Source organism: Liolophura sinensis, chromosome 10 (assembly GCF_032854445.1).
Source record: "Liolophura sinensis isolate JHLJ2023 chromosome 10, CUHK_Ljap_v2, whole genome shotgun sequence".
In the NCBI taxonomy this organism is placed as follows: Eukaryota; Metazoa; Mollusca; class Polyplacophora; order Chitonida; family Chitonidae; genus Liolophura; species Liolophura sinensis.
In genome coordinates this window covers 1,666,739-1,694,458 of record NC_088304.1, presented here as the reverse complement: position 1 = coordinate 1,694,458, position 27,720 = coordinate 1,666,739, and the positions used below count along the sequence as shown (strand labels likewise).

The 27,720-nt window shown below is 38.6% G+C and overlaps 2 protein-coding genes across 2 annotated transcripts; one reads left to right on the top strand and one right to left on the bottom strand.

Moving 5' to 3' along the window:
- Nucleotides 1-2,311: 2,311 nt before the first annotated feature.
- LOC135476576 (sn-1-specific diacylglycerol lipase ABHD11-like) lies at nucleotides 2,312-12,264 on the bottom strand. The gene is made up of 6 exons (XM_064756646.1): nucleotides 12,093-12,264; nucleotides 11,024-11,165; nucleotides 9,937-10,110; nucleotides 8,049-8,219; nucleotides 5,543-5,724; nucleotides 2,312-4,964 (listed from the first exon to the last, which is right to left on the bottom strand). The coding sequence occupies exons 1-6, from the start codon at nucleotides 12,170-12,172 to the stop codon at nucleotides 4,811-4,813; spliced, it is 903 nt and encodes a 300-aa protein (XP_064612716.1). The 5' UTR covers nucleotides 12,173-12,264; the 3' UTR covers nucleotides 2,312-4,810.
- Nucleotides 12,265-12,366: 102 nt separating this feature from the next.
- Nucleotides 12,367-27,363, top strand: LOC135476242 (ras-related protein Rab-35-like). The gene is made up of 6 exons (XM_064756192.1): nucleotides 12,367-12,503; nucleotides 14,541-14,591; nucleotides 17,518-17,641; nucleotides 21,285-21,409; nucleotides 24,218-24,342; nucleotides 24,663-27,363. Exons 1-6 carry the CDS (start codon nucleotides 12,452-12,454, stop codon nucleotides 24,792-24,794), a joined length of 609 nt encoding a protein of 202 aa, XP_064612262.1. The 5' UTR covers nucleotides 12,367-12,451; the 3' UTR covers nucleotides 24,795-27,363.
- The last annotated feature ends 357 nt before the right edge of the window (nucleotides 27,364-27,720 follow it).

Here is a 27,720-nt window from a genome sequence, read left to right as displayed (position 1 = left end):
CACTAGAATGATGACATCAGGTTGACAGATAACATGGAAACCAGTCCTATCATTTCACTAGAATGATGACATCAGGTTGACAGATTACATGGAAACCAGTCCCATCATTTCACTAGAATGATGACATCAGGTTGACAGATAACATGGAAACCAGTCCTATCATTTCACTAGAATGATGACATCACGTTGACAGATTACATGGAAACCAGTCCCATCATTTCACCACAATGATGACATCAGGTTGACAGATTACATGGAAACCAGTCCCATCATTTCACCAGAATGATGACATCAGGTTGACAGATTACATGGAAACCAGTCCCATCATTTCACCAGAATGATGACATCAGTTTGACAGATTACATGGAAACCAGTCCCATCATTTCACCAGAATGATGACATCAGGTTGACAGATTACATGGAAACCAGTCCCATCATTTCACCAGAATGATGACATCAGGTTGACAGATTACATGGAAACCAGTCCCATCATTTCACCAGAATGATGACATCAGGTTGACAGATAACATGGAAACCAGTCCCATCATTTCACCAGAATGATGACATCAGGTTGACAGATAACATGGAAACCAGTCCTATCATTTCACTAGAATGATGACATCAGGTTGACAGATAACATGGAAACCAGTCCTATCATTTCACTAGAATGATGACATCAGGTTGACAGATTACATGGAAACCAGTCCTATCATTTCACTAGAATGATGACATCAGGTTGACAGATTACATGGAAACCAGTCCCATCATTTCACCAGAATGATGACATCAGGTTGACAGATTACATGGAAACCAGTCCCATCATTTCACCAGAATGATGACATCAGGTTGACAGATTACATGGAAACCAGTCCTATCATTTCACCAGAATGATGACATCAGGTTGACAGATTACATGGAAACCAGTCCTATCATTTCACCAGAATGATGACATCAGGTTGACAGATTACATGGAAACCAGTCCTATCATTTCACTAGAATGATGACATCAGGTTGACAGATTACATGGAAACCAGTCCTACCATTTCACTAGAATGATGACATCAGGTTGACAGATTACAAGCAAACCAGTCCCATCATTTCACCAGAATGATGACATCACGTTGACAGATTACATGGAAACCAGTCCTATCATTTCACCAGAATGATGACATCAGGTTGACAGATTACATGGAAACCAGTCCTATCATTTCACTAGAATGATGACATCAGGTTGACAGATTACAAGCAAACCAGTCCCATCATTTCACCAGAATGATGACATCAGGTTGACAGATTACATGGAAACCAGTCCCATCATTTCACCAGAATGATGACATCACGTTGACAGATTACATGGAAACAAGTCCTACCATTTCACTAGAATGATGACATCAGGTTGACAGATTACAAGCAAACCAGTCCTATCATTTCACTAGAATGATGACACCAGGTTGACAGATTACAAGCAAACCAGTCCCATCATTTCACCAGAATGATGACATCAGGTTGACAGATTACATGGAAACCAGTCCTATCATTTCACTAGAATGATGACATCAGGTTGACAGATTACAAGCAAACCAGTCCCATCATTTCACTAGAATGATGACATCAGGTTGACAGATTACATGGAAACCAGTCCTATCATTTCACTAGAATGATGACATCAGGTTGACAGATTACATGGAAACCAGTCCTATCATTTCACCAGAATGATGACATCAGGTTGACAGATTACAAGCAAACCAGAATCATTTCACCAGAATGATGACATCAGGTTGACAGATTACAAGCAAACCAGAATCATTTCACCAGAATGATGACATCAGGTTGACAGATTACATGGAAACCAGAATCATTTCACCAGAATGATGACATCAGGTTGACAGATTACATGGAAACCAGTCCTTTCATTTCACTAGAATGATGACATCAGGTTGACAGATTACAAGCAAACCAGTCCCATCATTTCACTAGAATGATGACATCATGTTGACAGATTACATGGAAACCAGTCCTACCATTGCACTAGAATGATGACATCAGGTTGACAGATTACAAGCAAACCAGTCCCATCATTTCACTAGAATGATGACATCAGGTTGACAGATTACATGGAAACCAGTCCTATCATTTCACTAGAATGATGACATCACGTTGACAGGTTACATGGAAACCATTCTATACATGATGTATAATTTAACCTCAATGATGACAGACAATAACAAAACCAATCTAAAACCATTCAGCAAAGCCCCACAAACAAGGAGAGCAAATTACAAACTACATCAACACAAAATGATCATTATTTAAATATAACAAAATTTATTCTCCATTTGACATGCATATGCTGGGTAACTTTCTGTAGTTAGTTCACATTTCTGGGTATTATGCATACTCCATAAGCTATGCATAAATCAAAATACATACAATAACTATATGTGGTAAATGTAATATATCACATGGAAGTTCTAATAGACTGACAGGTTGTGATAACTTCATTTGGCCAATTAACATTGAGTTTATATATTCCTACATGTAAAACAGTCAACAAAGAATATTTTATGTAAGTATTATGTAATTCAAAATGACAAAAATCAGTGAAAACTGGTTAAATCTTTACAACAGCAAGCTTTACTTGTGTAAACTCCCTCAATGAAGAAATGGTCTTATCCTGATCCTAAATACCATTAAGCCATCATCGTTCATTCCTAAGCCTAAATAGCTGAACAAACAACAACTATGGAACCCTACAAGAAGTATAGCCGTCTTGATCACTGATTACTTAGCAGTACATTGCATCAATCAACTTAACATTTGGGTCCAGGGTATCAGCTTTTTTGGCTTTAGTAAAGCATACGATACCTCATAAACCAAACAAATGTCATACTTAAATAAAAAATTCTTATTCACGACATTAAACACCAATCAAAGTAATAATTTATAAATAAAATACATAGAAAGTCCTCATTAACATCACTAGATTGAGTACTAGCAAAGAGTATCAGTCTGATATTTAATATAACAGTTTCACACACTGAGTATTTATTAATTTATTTGAGTAGTGTTTTAAGCCACAGTCAAGAATGTTTCACTTATTCAACGGCGGCCAGCATTATGGTGGGAGGAAACCGTGCAAAGCTCAGGGGAAACCCACAACCATCCACAGGATGCTGGAAGATCTTCCCACCTACAACCGTTGGGGATGCCAGCAACAGCATTGGTGAGAGGCTTCTGGCGTGCTAACCACCCCAGCCACGGAGGTTCCTGGGTCATTTTGCAATGAAGTCTTGCCAACCACCCAGCCACAGAGGCCCTCGACCCACAGACTAAGCTAAGCCCTCGATCCACAGACTAAGCTCAGCCCCTCGACCCACAGACTAAGTTCAGCCCTCGACCCACAGACTAAGCTCAGCCCTCGACCCACAGACTAAGCTCAATGTGTATGTCATACTGGTGGAAGGCAAGTCATTTCCTATGAACTTCGTGTAAGACAACCTCATGTCTCTACAAACTCCTTGCCACCATAACTCTAAGAACAGTGAAAAGTAAAGAAATCTCTAAAATACCCTACCTGATGCTGGCACTGAACCATCAACCTATGTGTCACAGCGATTGAAAGACAAGTATCTAGGCCATGACCAACTTTTCCATTTTCATGGCTTTGATTTATTGACTAGACCGGGTTTATTTGATGGCAGCCAACATTTAATACGATGGGAGGAAACCAGACAGAGACCAGGGGAAACCCACAGCCATCTGCAGGTTGCTGGCAGACCTTCCCATGTATGACCAGACAGGAAGCCAGCTTGTGGTGAACTTGAAAACAGTGACTGCATTGGTGAGAGGTGAGAGGAACCCCCTGTTCTTTTTAGTAGTCATTATTCCATGAACATTTTGTGACAAGGAGTAGACTATGTACTTTCTACAGCTGTTTTGTTGACCAGAGTCACAGTATGCATGAAAAGTCTACTGTGAAAATACTGTTATTACTGACCGTTTGGACTGTGCGGGATTGAAAGCCCCACCAAGCATCACACAATTTACTCCAGTCCATTTGTACCACATGCCATTATTCTTTACACCTTCTCCTTTTTTCCATAGTTTTGTTTAATGATAACTTTGTTTTTAAACATAACATAATATTTTCACACTTACCCTAAATGATCATAAATTTCGTCCACAAGTAACCTGCCAATTTTTCCTGATTCTGAGAGTTTTATTGATTTTGGAAAGGTGTTTTAAGCTTTCCTTCAAACATGGGATGGTATTCTACTGGAAAATTGTATGTTTCAGCACCAAAACTAATATTTTGTGACATTTATTTGCCTGTAAAAGTGCACTGTTGTGGACGAAACTCTAGGTCATTTAGGATAATTCATATCCAAAAAAAAGAACAGTTACATAGAAACAAGAACTGCCTGATTTTGAGCAAGCAATCTCAATGGTCAATGGACTGGTGTCTGCACTTCAGATGACTGATCCAACACGGGCCTCCTCAGTACTGTTCATACTGAAAAGTCTTTAAATGTTCATGCATCTCTGACATCTGGGGTCAGTTGTTCAAAAGTGTATAAAAGTTAATCCAGGATTAAGTCTTAATACCAGTCTCATTCCAATACCATGTAAATGACACTTTAGTCAGGATTAACATTAACCCCGGGATTAAGTTCTAATACACTTTCGAACAACTGAACGATGTCCATCTGAACAAACTATGCCCTCAAACACACAAGCTCAAAAAATCTCTCTTTGTTTCCTATACCCATTCTGCCATTCTTTTCAATAACATATACATTAAAAAGCAATGTTAAGAAGTGGATTTCTTTGTTTTTTCTAAAAACTGTAAAACGGCCCTCACAAACTCGACAGGTTTTTCTGAGTGAACCCAGTGACCAGCGCCCTCTATGTGCAAGAATTCAGCCAATGGGAATAGCCGAGTAATATCTGGATACTCCTTTTCACTGTAAAGAATAAAAAAAAGACAATTTAACAACTTGAACCTAGATTTACTCAAGAATATTAAGAGCTTGGGTGAAAATGCGCAGAATTAAGGGAAATTTCTAATGCAAAGATGTCAATGAACATAAACACATGTATGACATTTCAATATACCCTAATTGCACAACCTTTTTGCACATTAAAAAGCAAGTTTCAGTGCAATTTAAGCACATTTTTAATTTGATTTTGGAGAGAAAACCCCATTAGTTGGGCTGGTCAATTACAGGGCTTCATAATTTTATCAGTCAACAAAGAATAATGACTTCAGAATATGTGTGAATAAACACCTTGCATACAAGTGAGAAAGGCACAGAATTACATTAATTTTAAAATGAATACGATAGCTTTTTTACATACAATATCTTTGACATCAATTGAAATATTATCAAGTGAAAGTTTACTATTTCTTTTTTTCCATCTAGTACGGCCTTCCGAAACATCTGCAAATAGTCGTCTGACAATAAAAATTCAAATTTATTGTTAAAGTAGCCTGTTTAGTCCACCTGTCCATGTGTAAACCGTTTTCTGTGTGGACATTTACCTGATATGGTTGGAGTCTCCTCCCCCTATGAAGAAAGTTGGGCCTTCGAAAGGATTTGTGAAGAGGGGGAAGCCTAGAATACGGCCGTAGTTTGACAGGATCCCCTCAATGTTCAGCCGCCATTTGACTTTCTCCCCGTCCATCACTAAATTCATCAACAAGAAACGCCGCACGTTTGGATCCTTTACAAAAGTCAGAGGACAAAGTTCTCATCATTGAAGCATCACAAGTCACATTAAACAGTTTTCAATATCAGTATATAACGGGAATTTAACCTCTTTTACCAATCTAGATTCCACATTTTTGGAAAAGAATGGAGCAACGTTTTGTGCTGTCTTTCTAGGCACTGCATAAATTATTTATTTATTTGATTGGTGTTTTACGCCATACTCACTGCATGAATTATTTATCTATTTATTTGAATGGTGTTTTACGCCATACCCACTGTATGAATTATTTATTTATTTATTTGACTGGTGTTTTACACCATACTCACTGCATGAATTATTTATTTATTTTATTGGTGTTTTACGCCATACTCACTGCATAATTTACTTATTCATTTTATTGGTGTTTTACGCCATACTCACTGCATAAATTATTTATTTATTTTATTGGTGTTTTACACCATACTCAATGCATAAATTATTTATAGATTTATTTGATTGGTGGTTTATGCCAAACTCACTGCAAAAATTATTTATTTATTTATTTGATTGGTGTTTTACACCATACTCACTGCATGAATTATTTATTTATTTTATTGGTGTTTTACGCCATACTCACTGCATGAATTATTTATCTATTTATTTGAATGGTGTTTTACGCCATACCCACTGTATGAATTATTTATTTATTTATTTGATTGGTGTTTTACACCATACTCACTGCATAATTTACTTATTCATTTTATTGGTGTTTTACGCCATACTCACTGCATAAATTATTTATTTATTTTATTGGTGTTTTACACCATACTCAATGCATAAATTATTTATAGATTTATTTGATTGGTGGTTTATGCCAAACTCACTGCAAAAATTATTTATTTATTTATTTGATTGGTGCTTTACGCCATACTCACTGCATGAATTATTTATTTATTTTATTGGTGTTTTACGCCATACTCACTGCATAATTTATTTTACTTCCTTTATTGGTGTTTTATGCCATACTCACTGTATAATTTATTTATTTATTTATTTGATTGGTGCTTTACGCCATACTCACTGCATGAAATATTTATTTATTTTATTAGTGTTTTACGCCATACTCACTGCATAATTTATTTTACTTCCTTTATTGGTGTTTTATGCCATACTCACTGCATAAATTATTTATTTATTTATTTGATTGGTGATTTACGCCATACTCACTGCATGAATTATTTATCTATTTATTTGATTGGTGTTTTACGCCATACTCACTGCATGAATTATTTATTTATTTATTTGATTGATGTTTTACGCCATACTCACTGCATGAATTATTTATTTATTTGATTGGTGTTTTACGCCATACTCACTCCATAATTTATTTATTTATTTATTTGATTGGTGTTTTACGCCATACTCACTGCATAATTTATTTTACTTCCTTTATTGGTGCTTTATGCCATACTCACTGCATAAATTATTTATTTATTTATTTGATTGGTGATTTACGCCATACTCACTGCATGAATTATTTATCTATTTATTTGATTGGTGTTTTACGCCATACTCACTGCATAAATCATTTATTTATTTATTTGATTGGTGTTTTACGCCATACTTACTGCATAAATTTTTTTTTTTTATTTGATTGGTGTTTTACGCCATACTCACTGCATAAATCATTTATTTATTTATTTGATTGGTGTTTTACGCCATACTTACTGCATAAATTTTTTTTTTTTATTTGATTGGTGTTTTACGCCATACTCACTGCATAAATTATTTATTTATTTATTTGATTGGTGTTTTACGCCATACTTACTGCATAAATTTTTTTTTTTATTTGATTGGTGTTTTACGCCATACTCACTGTATAAATTACTATCTGAAACTACTTTCCTGCACACTTTCCAACAACTTTTTGTAGTCTTTCTCCACACTTTCTGAAAACTTCTGTGTTTTTACTGCCCTGCACACTTTCTGAAAACTTCAGTAACTGTTGTCCTGCACACTCTCTGAAAAAATGCACAGCAGTCTTTCTGCCCACTTTTTTGTCACCTTTTTACAGATACATTTCTGAATCTGAATCTTTTGAAAAGCTTTTTGCAGCTGTCTTTCAGCAGACTTTCCTACAGCATTCTGCAGCCGTCTTTCAGCAGACTTTCCTAGAACATTTTGCAGCCGTCTTTCAGCAGACTTTCCTAGAACATTTTGCAGCCGTCTTTCAGCAGACTTTCCTTGAACATTTTGCAGCTGTTTTTCAGCAGACTTTCCTTTTTTCTGCTCTCTTTCAGCACATATTTTTTCCCAATGACCTTTTGCCCAATTGCTTGAACTTCGTCCACACTTACCGACACCACTTTCTGCAGCTGTTTATCCACAGTGTGTCTGGCCCGGGACAAGGTATTGTTCACAGGGATATCCGCTTCTCTCATAGTATCCGCGTAAGACTGCAGAACCGTGGCCTGGACACTAATCACCGGGGCAACGTCAACCACAATCAGACGATCAACTAAATCAGGCTGAAAATGACACAAACAAAAAATACATATACACGGATATATTTGACTAAATTCCATGGTAATCCTCCTCAAAACACATTCCATCTGAGTAGATGAGATATACGTTTGATACACATGTATTTGATTGTTCAGTTTTTAGTGTAGCCAATGTAAAACTATATACCTTGTGCTTCAAATATAAAACATGTATAGTTTGATGCGCCATCTGATTTTTTACCGTACTATTTGATATGAATGTCATATAGACGATGGAAGAATTATTTATTTATTTCATTGGTGTTTTTAGCCGTCCTCAAGAAAATTTCACTTATACTAAGGCGAGCAGCATTATGGTGGGAAGAAACTGGGCACAGCCTGGGGGAAGCCCATGACCATCCGCAGGTTGCTGCCAGACTTTCCCACTTACGATGGAGAATTAAAAAAAACACCACTATTTAAAGATTTAATTATTTACTTATTTGATTGATATTTTACGCCATTCTCAAGAAAACTTCACTTAAACGGCGGCGGCCAGCATTAAGATGAGAGGAAACTGGGCATCAAAATCTATAATCACCCCTCTGCCATCATACAAATGAATGCACTGGCAACTATCAAATCAAATCAAATCAAATTCCAACATACAGGCCATTTTTAAGTACTAACAAATTTATGAGGATGCCTTCCAGGAGGAGAACATTGACATTTCGAAAGATAGGCCCGTGAGGTCTGAATTTCATACAATCTTAACTCATATAAGTTTTTTACACAATGAATAAGGTGTATACAACATATATCTTACAGGGAGAGAACACCAACCTTCGCTATACACAAGGGAGTTATCTCCCTTGGAACTGGGATACAATTTGTGCTATGTTAATGCTAAAGTGATATACCGCCGAAAGATACTCAGAATTTCTGCGTTGGTTCCTCTAAATACAAAAATGAGTTGTATTTGACTCCTAAATAAACCTCCTGGGCCAATATTTTCCAAAAAATGTCAATTAAGAGAATCATAAGGGGAAATTAATCACTGGTCTAAACTGTCTGTCTGACGGGATAATATGCAATTGAGGCAGCGCAAAGATTCCCACAATGCAACGTTCGTCTGTGGATCAAACAAGCCAATAATATGGTAGATTGAAAGTGAATTATAAGTCTATTAACCAAATACGATCTTCCTTTCTTTCACTAGTGTATTATTCTCAACCCTGTGTATGGCAGAAGTGAAGCTACAAGGTAGGCCATGGAAGTACCAGACATTACCCTATCTCCGACATTTGATGTTTGCTGAACTTCTCCCATCATATAGACAAGGGGAGGTCTTCCAGTCAAAAAAGTCAGCCTATGACCAGGTTTTGAAATACAGCAACGTGAGGGAGCTGATGGTAAAAGGTAAACCCTGGATAAAACTGAATATTCAACTGTTCACTCAAGATGGGATACAGGTCAGCAGACATCTTGAGATCTCAACTTGATGCAGATGACGTCTACAATAACAGGCCATTTTTTTCGCCATCGTTAATACGTCCAATTATCATGTACTTTCCAAACAAACAAAAATAACATACCCTCTGCTCTGCATCCCTCCAATTTTCCTCCCCTTCCCCAGTTCACGATCTCTGTTATATTGTTTAGAATCTTCAATTACACTATAAAATTATCTCCCGTTTCAACAATTCCACTAGCATTCAAAATGGGAAGAAAATCAGGATATGTTTTTAAGGTAACCTCTAACCTTGGTAAGAGCTAAAGTCATGGCAATTTTCCCGCCCATGCTATGACCAATCAGAACTGTCTTCTTGAGGTGAAGATCTCCCATTAGCTGCTCCACGTCAGCACTCATGTGTTCATACGTCATGTGTGGACTGTGCTCACTCTCACCATGGTTACGCACATCAACAGTGATAATCTACAAAATAGTGGCAAGAGCAATTTGGATCACATCAGCTAAGTGTTTAGCACATGAAAACAAATTATCACGTGATATGCAGGAGACTAAACAATTATCATCTGGTATGCAGGAGACTGAAAAATTATCATGTGGTACGTAGGAGACTGAACAATGATCACATGGTATGCAGGAGGCTGAAAATTTATCATTGGTTATCAAGTGGTATACAGGTGACAGAACATTTACCACATGGTATGCAGGAGACTGAACAATTATCATGTGGTATGCAGAAGGCTGAACAATTATCATGAGGTACACAGGAGACTCAACATTAATCACGTGGTATGCAGGAGACTGAACATCTATCATGCGGTATGCAGGAAAATGAACAATTTTTGACTTGTACAAGTCAGGTATACAAGCAGAAAAAACTGGCGAGTCATAGAGAATGAATCCTCAGTTTACAAATTTACGTGAAAATTAACTTAGATCCGAAAAGAAAACAGTATAAAACAAGTCATGTAAGATCCTCAATGAGACCCATGTTCATAAATCTAAAGGAATCCTGCAGGATTCACTGGAAACTGGAATGAATTTTTGTAAACTTGCAAGGCCGATCACGCCAGTGCGGTGCAATGACGTGCAACCCTCTCACCAATGCTGTCGCTGTGAGTTCAAGTCCAGCTCATGCTGGCTTCCTTTCCATACATACATGGGAAAGTCTGCCAGGAACCTGCAGATGGTCATGGGTTTCCTCCTGGCTCTGCCCAGTTTCCTTCCACCATAATGCTGGTCGCTACAGTAAAAGTGAAATATTATTGAGTACTGCGTTAAACACCAATCAATCCATCATTAGCAAACTTGAAAATAGAAGAAATACCATAAGCACCTGGTGCAACAATCCAACCTGGACAAAGGATGTTATACGTACTTTCCTGCCTGTGTTGCTAAATGCCTTGGCAATAGTTTGCCAGTTTGTCTTTGATCCAAATAAGCCATGAAGAATTAGAACAGGCGTGTCTGATTCTTCCAGGTTGGTCTCCTGGTATGTGGCATATGCCAGCTTTACTGGTCTGCAAATACAAAATACACAAAGCAATATTCAAGGTTGGTCTCCTGGTATGTGGCATATGCCAGCTTTACCGGTCTGCAATACAAAATACACAAAGCACTATTTAAGGTTAGTCTCCGGTTACATGGCATATGCCAGCTTTACTGGTCTGCAAATACAAAATACACACAGCACTATTCAAGGTTGGTCTCCTGGTATGTGGCATGTGTGCCAGATTTACAGGTCTGCAAGTATATTCAAGGTTAGTCTCCTGGTATGTGGCATATGCCAGCTTCACTGGTCTGCAAATACAAAATCCACACAGCAATATTCAAGGTTGGCCTCCTGGTATGTGGTATATGCCAGCTTCACTGGTCTGCAAATACAAAATACACACAGCAATAGTCAAGGTTAGTCTCCTGGTATGTGGCATATGTGCCAGCTTCACAAGTCTGCAAATACAAAATACAGCAGTATTCAAGGTTAGTTTCCTGGTATGTGGCATATGCTGGTCTGCAAATACAAAATAAAGCAATATTCAAGGTCCAGTTTACATAAAGTACAACTTAATTTTGGTTTTCATATGTACATTCAATAAATTAAGTATCAAAATGAGAGTTCAAAAATAACTAATCCCAAAAAGTTTATCTCACTGACATGTCTGACCTTTTAGGTCAGTGCAAAAGGCAAATACATACACTCTATGATAGGTGAAACACCACTGTCTTCAATGTGTGTACAGAAAAAACATCTAAAATTACCGGGTAACCCAATTTCAGTGAAATTTTTGGTTTTCAAAAGTAAGATTGTGTATCACTACTGATTCTTAGTTGTAAGGAGAGACGGGTAACTTTTTTTTCTTGCGTATCCTCAAAAATTTAGAGCACAAGCTCATCTGTTCATGTTCAAAGTCCAATGAGCAAATACTGCATACTGCTAGTGCACTCACTTTACAGGTGGCGATGTGGTGTACTGTCTCACTGCGTGCACCTGGAGCGTACGCAGAATTGTTTCCCTAAAGAGCCGCATTTTAGTGCGTTTGTTTAATTACTCTCTGCAAACGATCATCTTAAGAATTCTTGGAAAGACGCTGTGAACATGTTTGACATTTCCTGACGACATTTCACATTCACGAGCACATGGCGGAAAACGAAATAATCCCTCGTGCGCATGCGCGATAAACAGTGACTCACACGTAACGACATTTCCGGCTTATGGTCGAAAGGGGAAGGGGGCGACAGAAGAAGGGTTTTCTTTAGAAAGAATTCATTTACGGGCGACAAATCAGGGCGGCAGACTCGGCTGAGAATGGCTAGGGAATATGATCACTTATTTAAACTGCTCATCATAGGCGACAGTGGTAAGTATGCAGGACTGAGGTCGCAACATTGTGAAACCCGAGGACCTGCCCACTTCGATCTCTCTGATAAGAAAATGCACGACTGTTGCTTCTCGATAAGGAACTGTCACTGATTGCAACCCTCCTGCTGTGTTATATGCTTTAGAAACGTAGCTGTCAGATAGACTGCAACGCACACGTAGTGCATACTTTTTTGTTAGTTTTTGTAAACTCTGTAACTTATTTTTACTTTACTACAACATTGCCGTGCTAATGATTTCCCACAACTGAATTTTACAGGCAACAAGCACACGCGTGATATCGATCTGCATTTAGCCTTAGGTGTATGGTGACAATCGTTATACTGTAGGTGGTCTAATTTTGTCTACGTCAATAAATGCATAGCAACAGTGCATGCATTTTTACTTATTTCACAATCAAATGCAGTGACAAGGTTTACAAGTCTACATTTCACAATGAATATCTGAGAAGTAGGCCGGCTGCAAACACAGCGAGCACCCAATCCTTAATAACTCCACTTATAAGCCACATTCGCAGTTGTTTTCATTGAAATGCCACGAGATCTTGCAGTACATGGGAGCTGGGTGCTAAATCTCCCTGGATGACCCATGCTTTAACCTAGTGGCAGTATACATGCTATATTAAATATCCCTTTCATTGAAACTCTACATTGTAAATTGTCTTCTTATTCACAGTAACTTGTAGCAAAAGCAATGGGGAAACTGAGAATACTAAGTAGAAAATGTTACTTTCGAAATATTTCACATCTGTTAGCCGCATTTTAAAGGCCACTGTCGGTGACTAAATGCTAATTTGATCATGGCTACTCTGTTATGGTGACTCTAGCAGTGCACATCCTGAAGTGCGAATGAGGGTTATTTGTGCCCTTAATAATTTAATCTTATTTTCAAAAAATATTTTAAAAGATTGTGAGAAATGCAATATGTATTTTATTACAATAAAATATATATCCTGTATGCGATGTGAGAGTCTATATAAACTTTTCTATCAGCCACTTTCGCATTTCGAATTGGTGCCATTTTTTTTAGACGAGAATGCACGAGATTTGACCATACATCATCTACACTTGACTCCGTAGTGATGGCATATTTGCATGTTAATGTACTGTAATTCATCAACCATTTCACATGTTTGCAAGTTGTTTATTTAAGCATTTTCTGAGGGCATTATTCTTTTTAGACTAAAAAATTATACTTTTTGTGAAGCCCTGAAATTGGCCAACCCAACCATTATAGTTTTGCCTTCAAAATCGAATTAAGAATGTGCATAAATGGCGCTGAAAGTTGCTCTTTTGTATGCGAAAAGGTTGAGGAATTAGAGTATCAGTTAACTTGTGTCAGAAACAATCAAGAAACTGGATATACCAAATAAAAAGAGTTACTTAAAAAGCAGTTATGGGGTGCCTACGATTTAAGTGGGTGTCACCTGACCATAAAGACCAGTCATGTAACAGAAACTGTGAATAGCGTCACATGATTGGCTAGGATAAGTTGGCAACACCGATATTTCCACATAACCATAAGCTACTGTATTCTGTAGAGTGCAACCTGAATTGTGAATTTGGCTGAATTATTGGCATAACTCATTTGTGCAAAGTAAGTTGTTAACATGGTTAAATTGAGAAAATGATCAAAATTAAAAATTTTTTGAATTTTGAAAATTTGAGTAAACGCAAAAGGTAAAAAAGAAAGTTACTTTATTTTCCTATATGACCTGTAGAATTAACACAGCCAAGATATGCTTTTAAATTGAATTTTTATGTAAATGTTGGATAAAACTTGAGAAAACAGATTTTGAAACATCTTGCTGCAATGGGGCTGTGGGCGATAATCACTCGGGTTATTGACATGGACTCGCCCTTCCACCAGAATACACATTATAATGTAAAATGCCAAGCATACATACATACTTTCCAAAACTTAAACAGAAAATCAAGATATTAGTCAAATGACACTTTCTTTGACAGACAGGACACGGAAGCTTTGTACTGTACCATATACCTATTGTTCTTTGCAGGTGTTGGAAAAAGCAGTCTCTTACTTCGATTTGCTGATAACACATTTTCAGGTGAGTGTTTCTGTTTGAAAGCAATGACATTAATTAGCCAAATTTAGTCATTTTAGTGCAGTTTACAAAGTTTTGTTGAAAAAAATTCTTTTGTCATTCACATATTTGAGATGAAAAATTAAATTATTCACCACCTGTACCAGTTTGAATGTCACCAAAGCAGTATAATCCTGCTCAGTAATGGAAAGATCCAATTCACCTTCCCAGCAGCTCTTGTCATGACAATGTTACTTCATTCAGTGAGCAGTGGGAATCTCAAAAGACTCATAAAGTAAGGGGAAGTCAGTCACTGTCCCTATATCATTTCCCATTTACTTCACTGTCAAAATAAGTGCTCATAAATAGATTAGAGTTGGTTAGCACCAGTGCGGTTGCTGTGAGTTCAAGTCCATCTCATGCTGACTTCCTCTCTGCCCATATGTGGGAAGGTCTGCAGCAACCTGCAGATGGTCATGGGTTTTCACCGGGCTCTGCCCGGTTTCCCCCCCACCATAAAGCTGGTCACTGTTGTATACGTGAAATATTCTTGAGTACGGCGTAAAACACCAATCAAATAAATCAATAAAATTAGAAGACTTTGCAGGTCAAGGAAAATAATTGAGCTTAAAAATGGCTAGGAAAAGAAAAAGGAAACATACTGACTTTATTAAATGAAAGGTGTATTTTGCACTGTTTTGTTGTTTTAACTTTGTAAAATTAGTATCAACTGGTTTGTTCTGTGTGCTGTGTGCTTTGGACAGAAATGATCAAATTTTTGTAAAAACACCTGTATTACCAGTATCATGATTATTGGTGAATATTCCCAAGGTGTTTTGGTCTGTAAAGTTACAGTGAGCTGTCAACGTATGATAGATTGTACATTGTACAAGTTCACATACCACACATTACATCCTGATCACGTGACTAGATCCTCGCGTTTGCTTGGGGTATGTAAACCTGGCAAACCGGATGTACACTGAATAAAATCTACCTCCACAAAATTTTAGTAAAATAGTGCCTAATGTTTTGAACCCATTTTGTCTTATTTTGGAGTGTTTAAAAATTTGCACTTAGAAGACACAAAGAAGAGTTTTCTGCATTAATGTAATGGAGCAAATTAACTCAGCATTGATGTAAGTGGAGGTACCATTATTTATGACATTTATTCATTGACAGACCACCGTACAATGCCATCTTCACACACTGATCCACTGAACTCCCATTGTGATGGGATGACATCACAGAAAGATTGATCATGTGTGGCCAACATGGGATATCTGATTGATGGTCATATCCACAAACATGTGGGATATCTGATTGATGGTCAGATCCACAAACATGTGGGATATGTGATTGATGGTCAGATCCACAAACATGTGGGATATCTGATTGATGGTCATATCCACAAACGTGTGGGATATATGATTGATGGCCAGATCCACAAACATGTGGGATATCTGATTGATGGTCAGATCCACAAACATGTGGGATATGTGATTGATGGTCAGATCCACAAACATGTGGGATATGTGATTGATGGTCAGATCCACAAACATGTGGGATATGTGATTGATGGTCAGATCCACAAACATGTGGGATACCTGATTGATGGTCAGATCCACAAACGTGTGGGATATCTAATTGATGGTCAGATCCACAAACATGTGGGATATCTGATTGATGGTCATATCCACAAATGTGCGGGATACCTGATTGATGGTCAGATCCACAAACTTGTGGGATAAAAATTTGCACCTAGAAGACACAAAGAAGAGTTTTCTGCATTAATGTAATGGAGCAAATTAACTCAGCATTGATGTAAGTGGAGGTACCATTATTTATGACATTTATTCATTGACAGACCACCGTACCATGCCATTTTCACACACTGATCCACTGAACTCCCATTGTGATGGGATGACATCACAGAAAGATTGATCATGTGTGGCCAACATGGGTTATGTGATTGATGGTCATATCCACAAACATGTGGGATATGTGATTGATGGTCAGATCCACAAACATGTGGGATATATGATTGATGGTCAGATCCACAAACATGTGGGATATCTGATTGATGGTCAGATCCACAAACATATGCAACGTCATTGTATATAATTCCTCAAATATGAGTTTGAGCCTTTAAATTCTGCTGTGTGTTAGAACAGTCACCACTTTGTTGTTGGTAAAGTTTTTGTGATGTTGGTAAAGTTTTTGTGATGTAGCTTTCTCAGGCATAATGATATATGTACATGCATACATTTTGCTTTATCTGCCATGAACTGTACCTAAAGTGATTTACGTTGTTAATCAAAATTGCTTAACTTCAATAATGACTTAAAATTTGTGGCACTGAAGTGCATTTCTGAAGGCAAATACAATGTTCTAAAATATTGCTTTTGTTTTTGGTGCTGAAACTTACATTAGCCCAGTAGGATGTTATATCACCTTCCAGGATCTTTGTAGATAATAGAGCCCTCAGAATCAGGAAAAACGAGTAATTTTATTGTCAAGTATGGTTTAGGTCATATACTGTGGTAGTATTGTAGAGGGTGACATAGAAGAGGAAATTATCAAATTTGACCGGATTTGTCAGTTTTTAAGACCATACCTTAACTCATTCACTCGAGAGCACCTTGCGAATGTATGTGGTAACTGTGTGTGTGGAAGTCTCAGATTTTGTATGGTCGTGTGAGAGATGCTTTTTAGGGGTGATATACATGTAGCCCATTGATATGACACCCTGTGTTCAGGTTGTCTCTGAGAACTGTGAGGTATACAGAAATAATTTGCACAGTTTTATAAAGCTTACATCTTTAATGATACAAACAAATTATGTATGTCATTTTTGTGACAATTGTATGTATAAATTCCACTGAAAAAATGTGCTTTAGAGATCGAACAGTTTGAACATTTACAGTACATGTAAATATTTTGTATTGTACAGGAACATATATCACGACAATAGGTGTGGACTTCAAGATTCGAACTGTGGATGTGGAAGGTGAGAAGGTTAAACTCCAGATATGGGACACAGCTGGGCAGGAGCGATTCCGTACCATCACGTCCACGTAAGTTACCGCAGGAGATTCTTAGGTCTTACCTCACATGTGGGTGTGTATACGTACAATACAGCTCTGCATAAAACCCAAATCAAGTGGGGGAATAAGGCGACAATAATGTGTTACAAACTCAGGAATGATCGCGCTGCAGAGCATAGGTATGAGTTCAGCATTTGGTGCAAAAACAAGCGTGAATGTTGGTCTGAAGGTGTCTGGCTCACAGCAACACGCCATAAAGGTATACCGTTGAACAGTAAATGTCAGGCCTACTGGTATTTGGATTATTTCTGTCAGATTTAATATGTGTTGACTTTTGAATAAGTAACTTGCCAAAGGTTTATGTGTGTTCATATACATGCCATTAGATACTAATCAGCTACATGTTATAGGTTTAATGTCATTATCGTTGTAACAATGACGTTGTAACAGTGATTGTCGTTCATGACATCTGTAGTTGGCTTTACTGTTTGTGTTTAGCAGGTATTACAGAGGTACCCATGGGGTGATTGTCGTTCATGACATCTGTAGTTGGCTTTACTGTTTGTGTTAAGCAGGTATTACAGAGGTACCCATGGGGTGATTGTCATGAATGATAGCTATAGCTGGCTTTACTGTTTGTGTTTGGCAGGTATTACAGAGGTACCCATGGGGTGATTGTCATGAATGATAGCTATAGCTGGCTTTACTGTTTGTGTTTGGCAGGTATTACAGATGTACCCATGGGGTGATTGTCGTTCATGACATCTATAGCTGGCTTTACTGTTTGTGTTTGGCAGGTATTACAGACGTACCCATGGGGTGATTGTCATGAATGATAGCTATAGCTGGCTTTACTGTTTGTGTTTGGCAGGTATTACAGAGGTACCCATGGGGTGATTGTCGTTCATGACATCTATAGCTGGCTTTACTGTTTGTGTTTGGCAGGTATTACAGACATATCCATGGGGTGATTGTCATGAATGATAGCTATAGCTGGCGGTACTGTTTGTGTTTGGCAGGTATTACAGAGGTACCCATGGGGTGATTGTCGTTCATGACATCTATAGCTGGCTTTACTGTTTGTGTTTGGCAGGTATTACAGATGTACCCATGGGGTGATTGTTGTTCATGACATCTATAGCTGGCTTTACTGTTTGTGTTTGGCAGGTATTACAGATGTACCCATGGGGTGATTGTCGTTCATGACATCTATAGCTGGCTTTACTGTTTGTGTTTGGCAGGTATTACAGAGGTACCCATGGGGTGATTGTCGTTCATGACATCTATAGCTGGCGGTACTGTTTGTGTTTGGCAGGTATTACAGAGGTACCCATGGGGTGATTGTTGTTCATGACATCTATAGCTGGTGGTACTGTTTGTGTTTGGCAGGTATTACAGACGTACCCATGGGGTGATTGTCATGAATGATAGCTATAGCTGGCTTTACTGTTTGTGTTTGGCAGGTATTACAGAGGTACCCATGGGGTGATTGTCGTTCATGACATCTATATCTGGCTTACTGTTTGTGTTTGGCAGGTATTACAGAGGTACCCATGGGGCGATTGTCATGAATGATAGCTATAGCTGACGGTACCGTTTGTGTTTGGCAGGTATTACAGAGGTACCCATGGGGTGATTGTCGTTCATGACATCTATAGCTGGCGGTACTGTTTGTGTTTGGCAGGTATTACAGAGGTACCCATGGGGTGATTGTCGTTCATGACATCTATAGCTGGCTTTACTGTTTGTGTTTGGCAGGTATTACAGACGTACCCATGGGGTGATTGTCATGAATGATAGCTATAGCTGGCTTTACTGTTTGTGTTTGGCAGGTATTACAGAGGTACCCATGGGGTGATTGTCGTTCATGACATCTATAGCTGTCTTTACTGTTTGTGTTTAGCAGGTATTACAGAGGTACCCATGGGGTGATTGTCGTTCATGACATCTATAGCTGGCTTACTGTTTGTGTTTGGCAGGTATTACAGACGTACCCATGGGGTGATTGTTGTTCATGACATCTATAGCTGGCTTTACTGTTTGTGTTTGGCAGGTATTACAGACGTACCCATGGGGCGATTGTCGTTCATGACATCTATAGCTGGCTTACTGTTTGTGTTTGGCAGGTATTACAGATGTACCCATGGGGTGATTGTCGTTCATGACATCTATAGCTGTCTTTACTGTTTGTGTTTAGCAGGTATTACAGAGGTACCCATGGGGTGATTGTCGTTCATGACATCTATAGCTGGCTTACTGTTTGTGTTTGGCAGGTATTACAGACGTACCCATGGGGCGATTGTCATGAATGATAGCTATAGCTGGCTTTACTGTTTGTGTTTGGCAGGTATTACAGAGGTACCCATGGGGTGATTGTCGTTCATGACATCTATAGCTGGCGGTACTGTTTGTGTTTGGCAGGTATTACAGAGGTACCCATGGGGTGATTGTCGTTCATGACATCTATAGCTGGCTTTACTGTTTGTGTTTGGCAGGTATTACAGAGGTACCCATGGGGTGATTGTCATGAATGATAGCTATAGCTGGCTTTACTGTTTGTGTTTGGCAGGTATTACAGATGTACCCATGGGGTGATTGTCATGAATGATAGCTATAGCTGGCTTTACTGTTTGTGTTTGGCAGGTATTACAGAGGTACCCATGGGGTGATTGTCGTTCATGACATCTATAGCTGGCTTACTGTTTGTGTTTGGCAGGTATTACAGATGTACCCATGGGGTGATTGTCGTTCATGACATCTATAGCTGTCTTTACTGTTTGTGTTTAGCAGGTATTACAGAGGTACCCATGGGGTGATTGTTGTTCATGACATCTATAGCTGGCTTACTGTTTGTGTTTGGCAGGTATTACAGACGTACCCATGGGGTGATTGTCGTTCATGACATCTATATCTGGCTTACTGTTTGTGTTTGGCAGGTATTACAGAGGTACCCATGGGGCGATTGTCGTTCATGACATCTATAGCTGGCTTACTGTTTGTGTTTGGCAGGTATTACAGATGTACCCATGGGGTGATTGTCGTTCATGACATCTATAGCTGTCTTTACTGTTTGTGTTTAGCAGGTATTACAGAGGTACCCATGGGGTGATTGTCGTTCATGACATCTATAGCTGGCTTACTGTTTGTGTTTGGCAGGTATTACAGACGTACCCATGGGGCGATTGTCATGAATGATAGCTATAGCTGGCTTTACTGTTTGTGTTTGGCAGGTATTACAGAGGTACCCATGGGGTGATTGTCGTTCATGACATCTATAGCTGGCGGTACTGTTTGTGTTTGGCAGGTATTACAGAGGTACCCATGGGGTGATTGTCGTTCATGACATCTATAGCTGTCTTTACTGTTTGTGTTTGGCAGGTATTACAGAGGTACCCATGGGGTGATTGTCGTTCATGACATCTATAGCTGGCTTTACTGTTTGTGTTTGGCAGGTATTACAGAGGTACCCATGGGGTGATTGTCGTTCATGACATCTATAGCTGGCTTACTGTTTGTGTTTGGCAGGTATTACAGAGGTACCCATGGGGTGATTGTCGTTCATGACATCTATAGCTGGCGGTACTGTTTGTGTTTGGCAGGTATTACAGAGGTACCCATGGGGTGATTGTCGTTCATGACATCTATAGCTGGCTTTACTGTTTGTGTTTGGCAGGTATTACAGAGGTACCCATGGGGTGATTGTTGTTTACGACGTCTGCAGTGGAGAATCATTTGCCAATGTGAAGCGATGGCTACATGAGATCGACCAGAACTGTGATGTTGTTAACAGGATATTAGGTGAGTTACATGTATCCTGAGCCCAGTTTCACAAAGATGTCGTACATGTACAATTATCACACGTACAGGACAATGGTAGTAGTGATGTAAAAAAAAAAAACCATTGTATGATGATAAAAAAAATGTTCTATGCCTCTTCGTGAAACTGGGTGCTGTTACTTCAAAAGAAAAGACAACACTGGACAAATGTACACATGCATGGTTAAATCATCCCCCATGAAGCGTAAAAATCGTACCTGTTTTTTTTGTGGTGTTGCATAACAGAGATATTGCAGTTCAGAGTTCAAATCCCCTCCATGTTATCACTGATGGCCTTGTTGGAATTGGAGATTAAAAGTCCTTTTTTGTAATCAAGCACATCCTCTTCCAAATAATTAAGGTTGGATTATTTGTTGTCTTTTCCTTTAGCCCGAGTAGGGCTCTGCCCGGTTTTCTCCAACCATAAAGCTGCACAGTAACGCAGGGGCCTTTCACACATATGCGATTGCTGTGACTTCAAGTCAGCCTGGGAAGGGCTCTGCCCGGTTTTCTCCAACCATAAAGCTGCACAATAATGTAGGAGGCTCTCATACATATGCGATTGCTGTGACTTCAAGTCAGCCCGGGAAGGGCTTTGCCCGGTTTACTCCAACCATAAAGCTGCACAGTAACGCAGGGGGCTTTCACACATATGCGATTGCTGGGACTACAAGTCAGCCCGGGAAGGGCTCTGCCCGGTTTTCCCCAAACACAAAGCTGCACAGTAATGCAGGGGGCTTTCACACATATGCGATTACTGTGACTACAAATCAGACCGGGAAGGGCTCTGCCCGGTTTTCCCCAAACACAAAGCTGCACAGTAATGTAGGAGACTCTCATACATAAGCGCTTGGTGTGACTTCAAGTCAGCCCGGGAAGGGCTGTGCCCGGTTTACTCCAACCATAAAGCCGCACAGTAACGCAGGGGGCTTTCACACATATGCGATTACTGTGACTACAAGTCAGCTCAGGAAGGGCTCTGCCTGGTTTTCTCCAACCATAAAGCTGCACAATAACGCAGGAGGCTCTCACACATAAGCGATTGGTGTGACTACAAGTCGGCTCGAGAAGCGCTCTGCCCGGTTTTCCCCAAACACAAAGCTGCACAATAATGTAAGAGACTCTCATACATATGCGATTGCTGTGACTTCAAGTCAGCCCGGGAAGGGCTCTGCCCGGTTTTCCCCAAACACAAAGCTGCACAATAATGTAAGAGACTCTCATACATATGCGATTGCTGTGACTTCAAGTCAGCCCGGGAAGTGCTGTGCCCGGTTTACTCCAACCATAAAGCCGCACAGTAATGCAGGGGGCTTTCACACATATGCGATTACTGTGACTACAAGCCCAGGAAGGGCTCTGCCTGGTTTTCTCCAACCATAAAGCTGCACAATAACGCAGGAGTCTCTCACACATAAGCGCTTGGTGTGACTACAAGTCGGCCCGAGAAGCGCGCTGCCCGGTTTACTCCAACCATAAAGCTGACCGCCGTTGTATATTAAGTGAAATATTTGTGAGTGCGACATAAAACTCCAATCAAATAAATAAATAAATAAATAAATACAGAAGGGTACTGTATTTGGAGTTCAGAGGGATACAATATTTGCTATTCACAGGGATACAACATTTGCTGTTCACAGGGATACAACATTTGCTGTTCAGAGGGATACAATATTTGCTATTCACAGGGATACAATATTTGCTGTTCACAGGGATACAACATTTGCTGTTCACAGGGATACAACATGTGCTGTTCACAGGGATACAACATGTGCTGTTCAGAGGGATACAATATTTGCTATTCACAGGGATACAACATTTGCTGTTCAGAGGGATACAATATTTGCTATTCACAGGGATACAATATTTGCTGTTCACAGGGATACAACATTTGCTGTTCACAGGGATACAACATGTGCTGTTCAGAGGGATACAATATTTGCTATTCACAGGGATACAACATTTGCTGTTCAGAGGGATACAATATTTGCTATTCACAGGGATACAATATTTGCTGTTCACAGGGATACAACATTTGCTGTTCAGAGGGATACAATATTTGCTATTCACAGGGATACAATATTTGCTGTTCACAGGGATACAACATTTGCTGTTCACAGGGATACAACATGTGCTGTTCAGAGGGATACAATATTTGCAATTCACAGGGATACAACATTTGCTGTTCAGAGGGATACAATATTTGCTATTCACAGGGATACAATATTTGCTGTTCAGAGGGATACAATATTTGCTATTCACAGGGATACAATATTTGCTATTCACAGGGATACAACATTTGCTGTTCAGAGGGATACAATATTTGCCATTCACAGGGATACAATATTTTTTGCATACTAAAAAGCAGCTTTCACTGCAATTTATGGACATTTATAATTTGATTTTGGAGACAGAACTACATTGGTTCGATTGGTCAATATGACGGTTTCAGCATGAAGGGAATAGTGCATTGACTGGTTGACCCGTATCAGTATAATGGCTCAGGTATTACTTGCCTACAGTAAGGCATCTCGGTGTAGCAGCACTAGATAAAAGAGCGGTCGAAATCCATCCTGGTACAAAGAGGCACATTACATGCACTCTTAGGATTCCTGCGTCGTCATATTACTCAAAAATTGTTAAGTACGATGCTAAACCCCAAGCACTCACTCAGAATTTGCTTGTGTTAACACCCTGCAAATATGTGAAAAGGTTGAAGAATTACAGGCGGCCTTCTGTAGAGTGTTGTTTCATTTGTAGTATGATGAAATTACCTGACTTGTGTTACAGTTGGTAACAAAGATGATGACCCTGAGAGAAAAGTAGTCTTAAGCCATGATGCTCAACGTTTTGCTGATCAGATGGGCATCCAGCTGTTTGAGACGAGTGCGAAAGAAAACATAAATGTGGAAGAAGTAAGTAGCTGTATCTTGAAAATAAGATTAAGTGAGTAAGGTGGATGAATCGAGGCCTTGGACAAGAAATTTGTAGACCCCCCACATTTTCCTTGTTTGTAGGCGCCTCATTTGTAGGGGCCATGTTTTTTTGGGGGAGGGGTGGCGCTTAGTGACAGTAAAAGGTAATGACTTACACTGACAGATACACACCTTCTGCTTATGAATGCACTGGTTGGAAAATATCCTAAATGTGCTTGTTTATATGTTCATAGTCTTGGTTGGAAGATGACAACTTAGCGTAATACTGATATTTATGCTTCTTATCTTCTCTGTTTCAGATGTTTTTAGCAATATCCAAACTAGTTTTGCAAATGAAAAAAGAACAGCAACGGAAGGCAGCAGAACAGCCCAAAGAAACCATTAGTCTTCAGAGGGGTCAGAAAAAGAAAGACAAGAAAGGCTGTTGCTAGGCAACACTAATCCCTTCTAGTAACAAATCTTCAACTAATTGTTTCTTCATTTCTTTCTTCCTTTTTCTTTTCTTTTTTCTGTGGTTGTCAACTTCAACACAAATTAAGCCAACTGTTTAAAACCATTGATGATTGATATAAGATTTATGTGACAAAATATCCAAAAAAAGACATGCAAGTATGTATACATGACACTGTGGTCTGGTATTTCTTTTTTTTTTTTTTTTGTAAATAAGAGTAAAGTGAAGTCTGTAATTCTTGTATTTTGAGAACATTTGAAATTTTTCGATTTTGTTAAATCACCTTCATGTATCACGCCAGGTTATCATATATTTGTTAACATGTATGGCCAGTCACTTGGGAACAAAACTACGTGAGCCAGGGTTTTTATGTAACTTTTTATGGATGATAATTTCCTACAGTGACTAAGTGTGCATTGTTAAAAAAAAAGAAAAACTATATATTCATCAGTGAAAATACTGTTTAGAAAGTAATGTATGAAGATACCATTCTGATTGAAGAGCAGATCCAACAGACTGGCAAGAAGTAGTCCATTAGCAGAAGTTCTTGAGCAGAGTTTTGGCGGGGGACATTTGTTGATCAAATTTCTAACCTGTAAGACACAAGTAAGCAATTGTATACATATTCCTCAGTACACTGTTAAGATAGACCAGTGTTATACGTCAGATTTCTTCACCGACCCAGTAGTGGTTTGTCTCTCTTTATAACAAATAATACTAAAAGCCGATGTCCATTTTCTCTTCGGGTGGGGGGGGGGGGCAGTTATTTGGATATGTGATGTTTAATGTAAGTCCATTTTTGAACACTGGTGCTTCTTGTGGATCTGCTTTTCACTCAGGCTGATTTTCAAAACAAACCTGCCACTGTTATTTTTCCACCTGTTCAAGTTTTCAAACTATTTGTTTAAAATATGGGACTAGCTCCCTGGGTGTGTCGTTTGTCCTTCGAAGAGGCATGTACAGGAACTAGTTTGTAAATAAAGAATTGCACATAATTGTCCATAGGGAATGTGAACAGATATGAAATGCTCGGATGTAATTTTATTAGGACTTAAGTAAAGGTTTGTATCATTGTGGTCACATGTTTGTATACAGTTACTCATGGATTAAATATGCATTGTAAATTCTGTATATCGTATAGTTTCTCGTGCAGATCATATTTTTCAGCTGCTTGATATTAGAAAAAAATTCAAGTTTATTAGAGTGATTTTGAACTCATTTCTTAATTGCAATTTTGGCCTTGTTGCTAAAACTTGTTCTCCTGTGTTGTGGGTACTCATGCTTTCAAAGAAATTCCTGGTAAATCAATAAAGCTTTGTTACATTTTCTTTAAGACAGACAAATAATACTAGTGTTTGAGACTGTGGCAGCATTTTTCGTGACCTAAGCAAACTATGAAGGTACCCTTTAACTTATTAATCACCATAACTTTTCATCTCCAGCACTATGATCTTACTTATTTTCATCTCCAGGACTATGATCCTACTTATTTTCATCCCCAGCACTATGATCCTACTTATTTTCATCCCCAGCACTATGATCCTACTTTTACCTTTGATCTTTTAATAATTACTGAAAAAAAAATGTACTGGACATTTAGTAATGTGCAAAGCAATGAAAAACTAAAACATAAAACTTATCTTCCCAAAAGCTTTGTCTTGTTATGCTAAAGTTGGTTGTTTAGTTAGGCTTACATTGTAACATTTGACATTTGGACCATCTGGTTTTATGGACCATGCCCTTTTTTTTTTTTTTTTTTGCGTTAAGGAATTTCCAAGGTGTGTGTTTTATGTATCTCATTGAGACAGAAATATTTTCTGATGTGACTTTTGTTTTTTTTTTTTTTTGTGGGACATATAAGCTAAATTTGGCAAGTCAGAAAGCATGAATCTTGGTTGTGTTTTCAGAAAGTAGTCAAGTGTTCACTACAGCTAAATGTCCACAGCCTGTTGGGTTCCACACTGGAATTGCCCTGTACATATAACTGAAGTGCATGTACTTACCAGCATATATGGGGTTAGTGGCCTGCTCTTGCCTCCCCAGTAACACACTACTAGCAGGTTTGTAGGATTCAAATAACCGTCGTCTGGAGAGTGTAGAGTTGTTAATGTGGATGTGATGTGACCAGCCCAGTGGAATATTTTAAATGCTTATGTGCACCCCAGAGGCTAGCCATTAGCTGGCTAGTGGCAGTCTACTAGAGCACACAGAGAATTCTCAGCCTGACTTGTACAATGTCTAATGAAGGCCTCTTTTATTTGCTGAGAAAACGTGTTATTTATCTTCGTCCAGAACTGATATATATAACTATTAACCTCTGATTATTGATTAGTTTTGTGATTGTGTTTCACAGTTGTTTGTATACATGTATATAGCTACATTCCATTGTTTGAAGGTAGATGTTTTAGGTGTAAAACTATTTAAACCTGTCAAAAACAGCACAGGTGTTGTCTCTGGCTTTATGGGTGTTAGTTGCTGTTGTTCTTTTGCTTTAGTAACACTTAATGTGTTCTGATGGTTTTGTTGTTAATGATTAGATTCCCAAAGAAGAGGGTCGATATATATATATATATATATTTTTTTTTTTTTTTCCCATGTATTTCCTGATGATGTGAACAGGAGCAGTTCAGTCTTCCATCAATGTCACATGTTATTGGTCTGACCAGTTTCATGTTTTGAGCTTGGCAAACTGTCAGTTTTGTCTCCTTAGCTTACAGACATGACAGATACATGCAGAATTTAGATCAGGTCTTAGAAAAAGTATTTACAGTAAACCACATAGAATTTTCATGACTTTTTCTCGAACTAAGCATCCTGCAGTACAAACTGTAGTATAGAATTGTGGCTAAGTGGTGAAAAATCATTTGAATTTAATGGGATTTACCAGTGAAAAAATCATGAAAGTA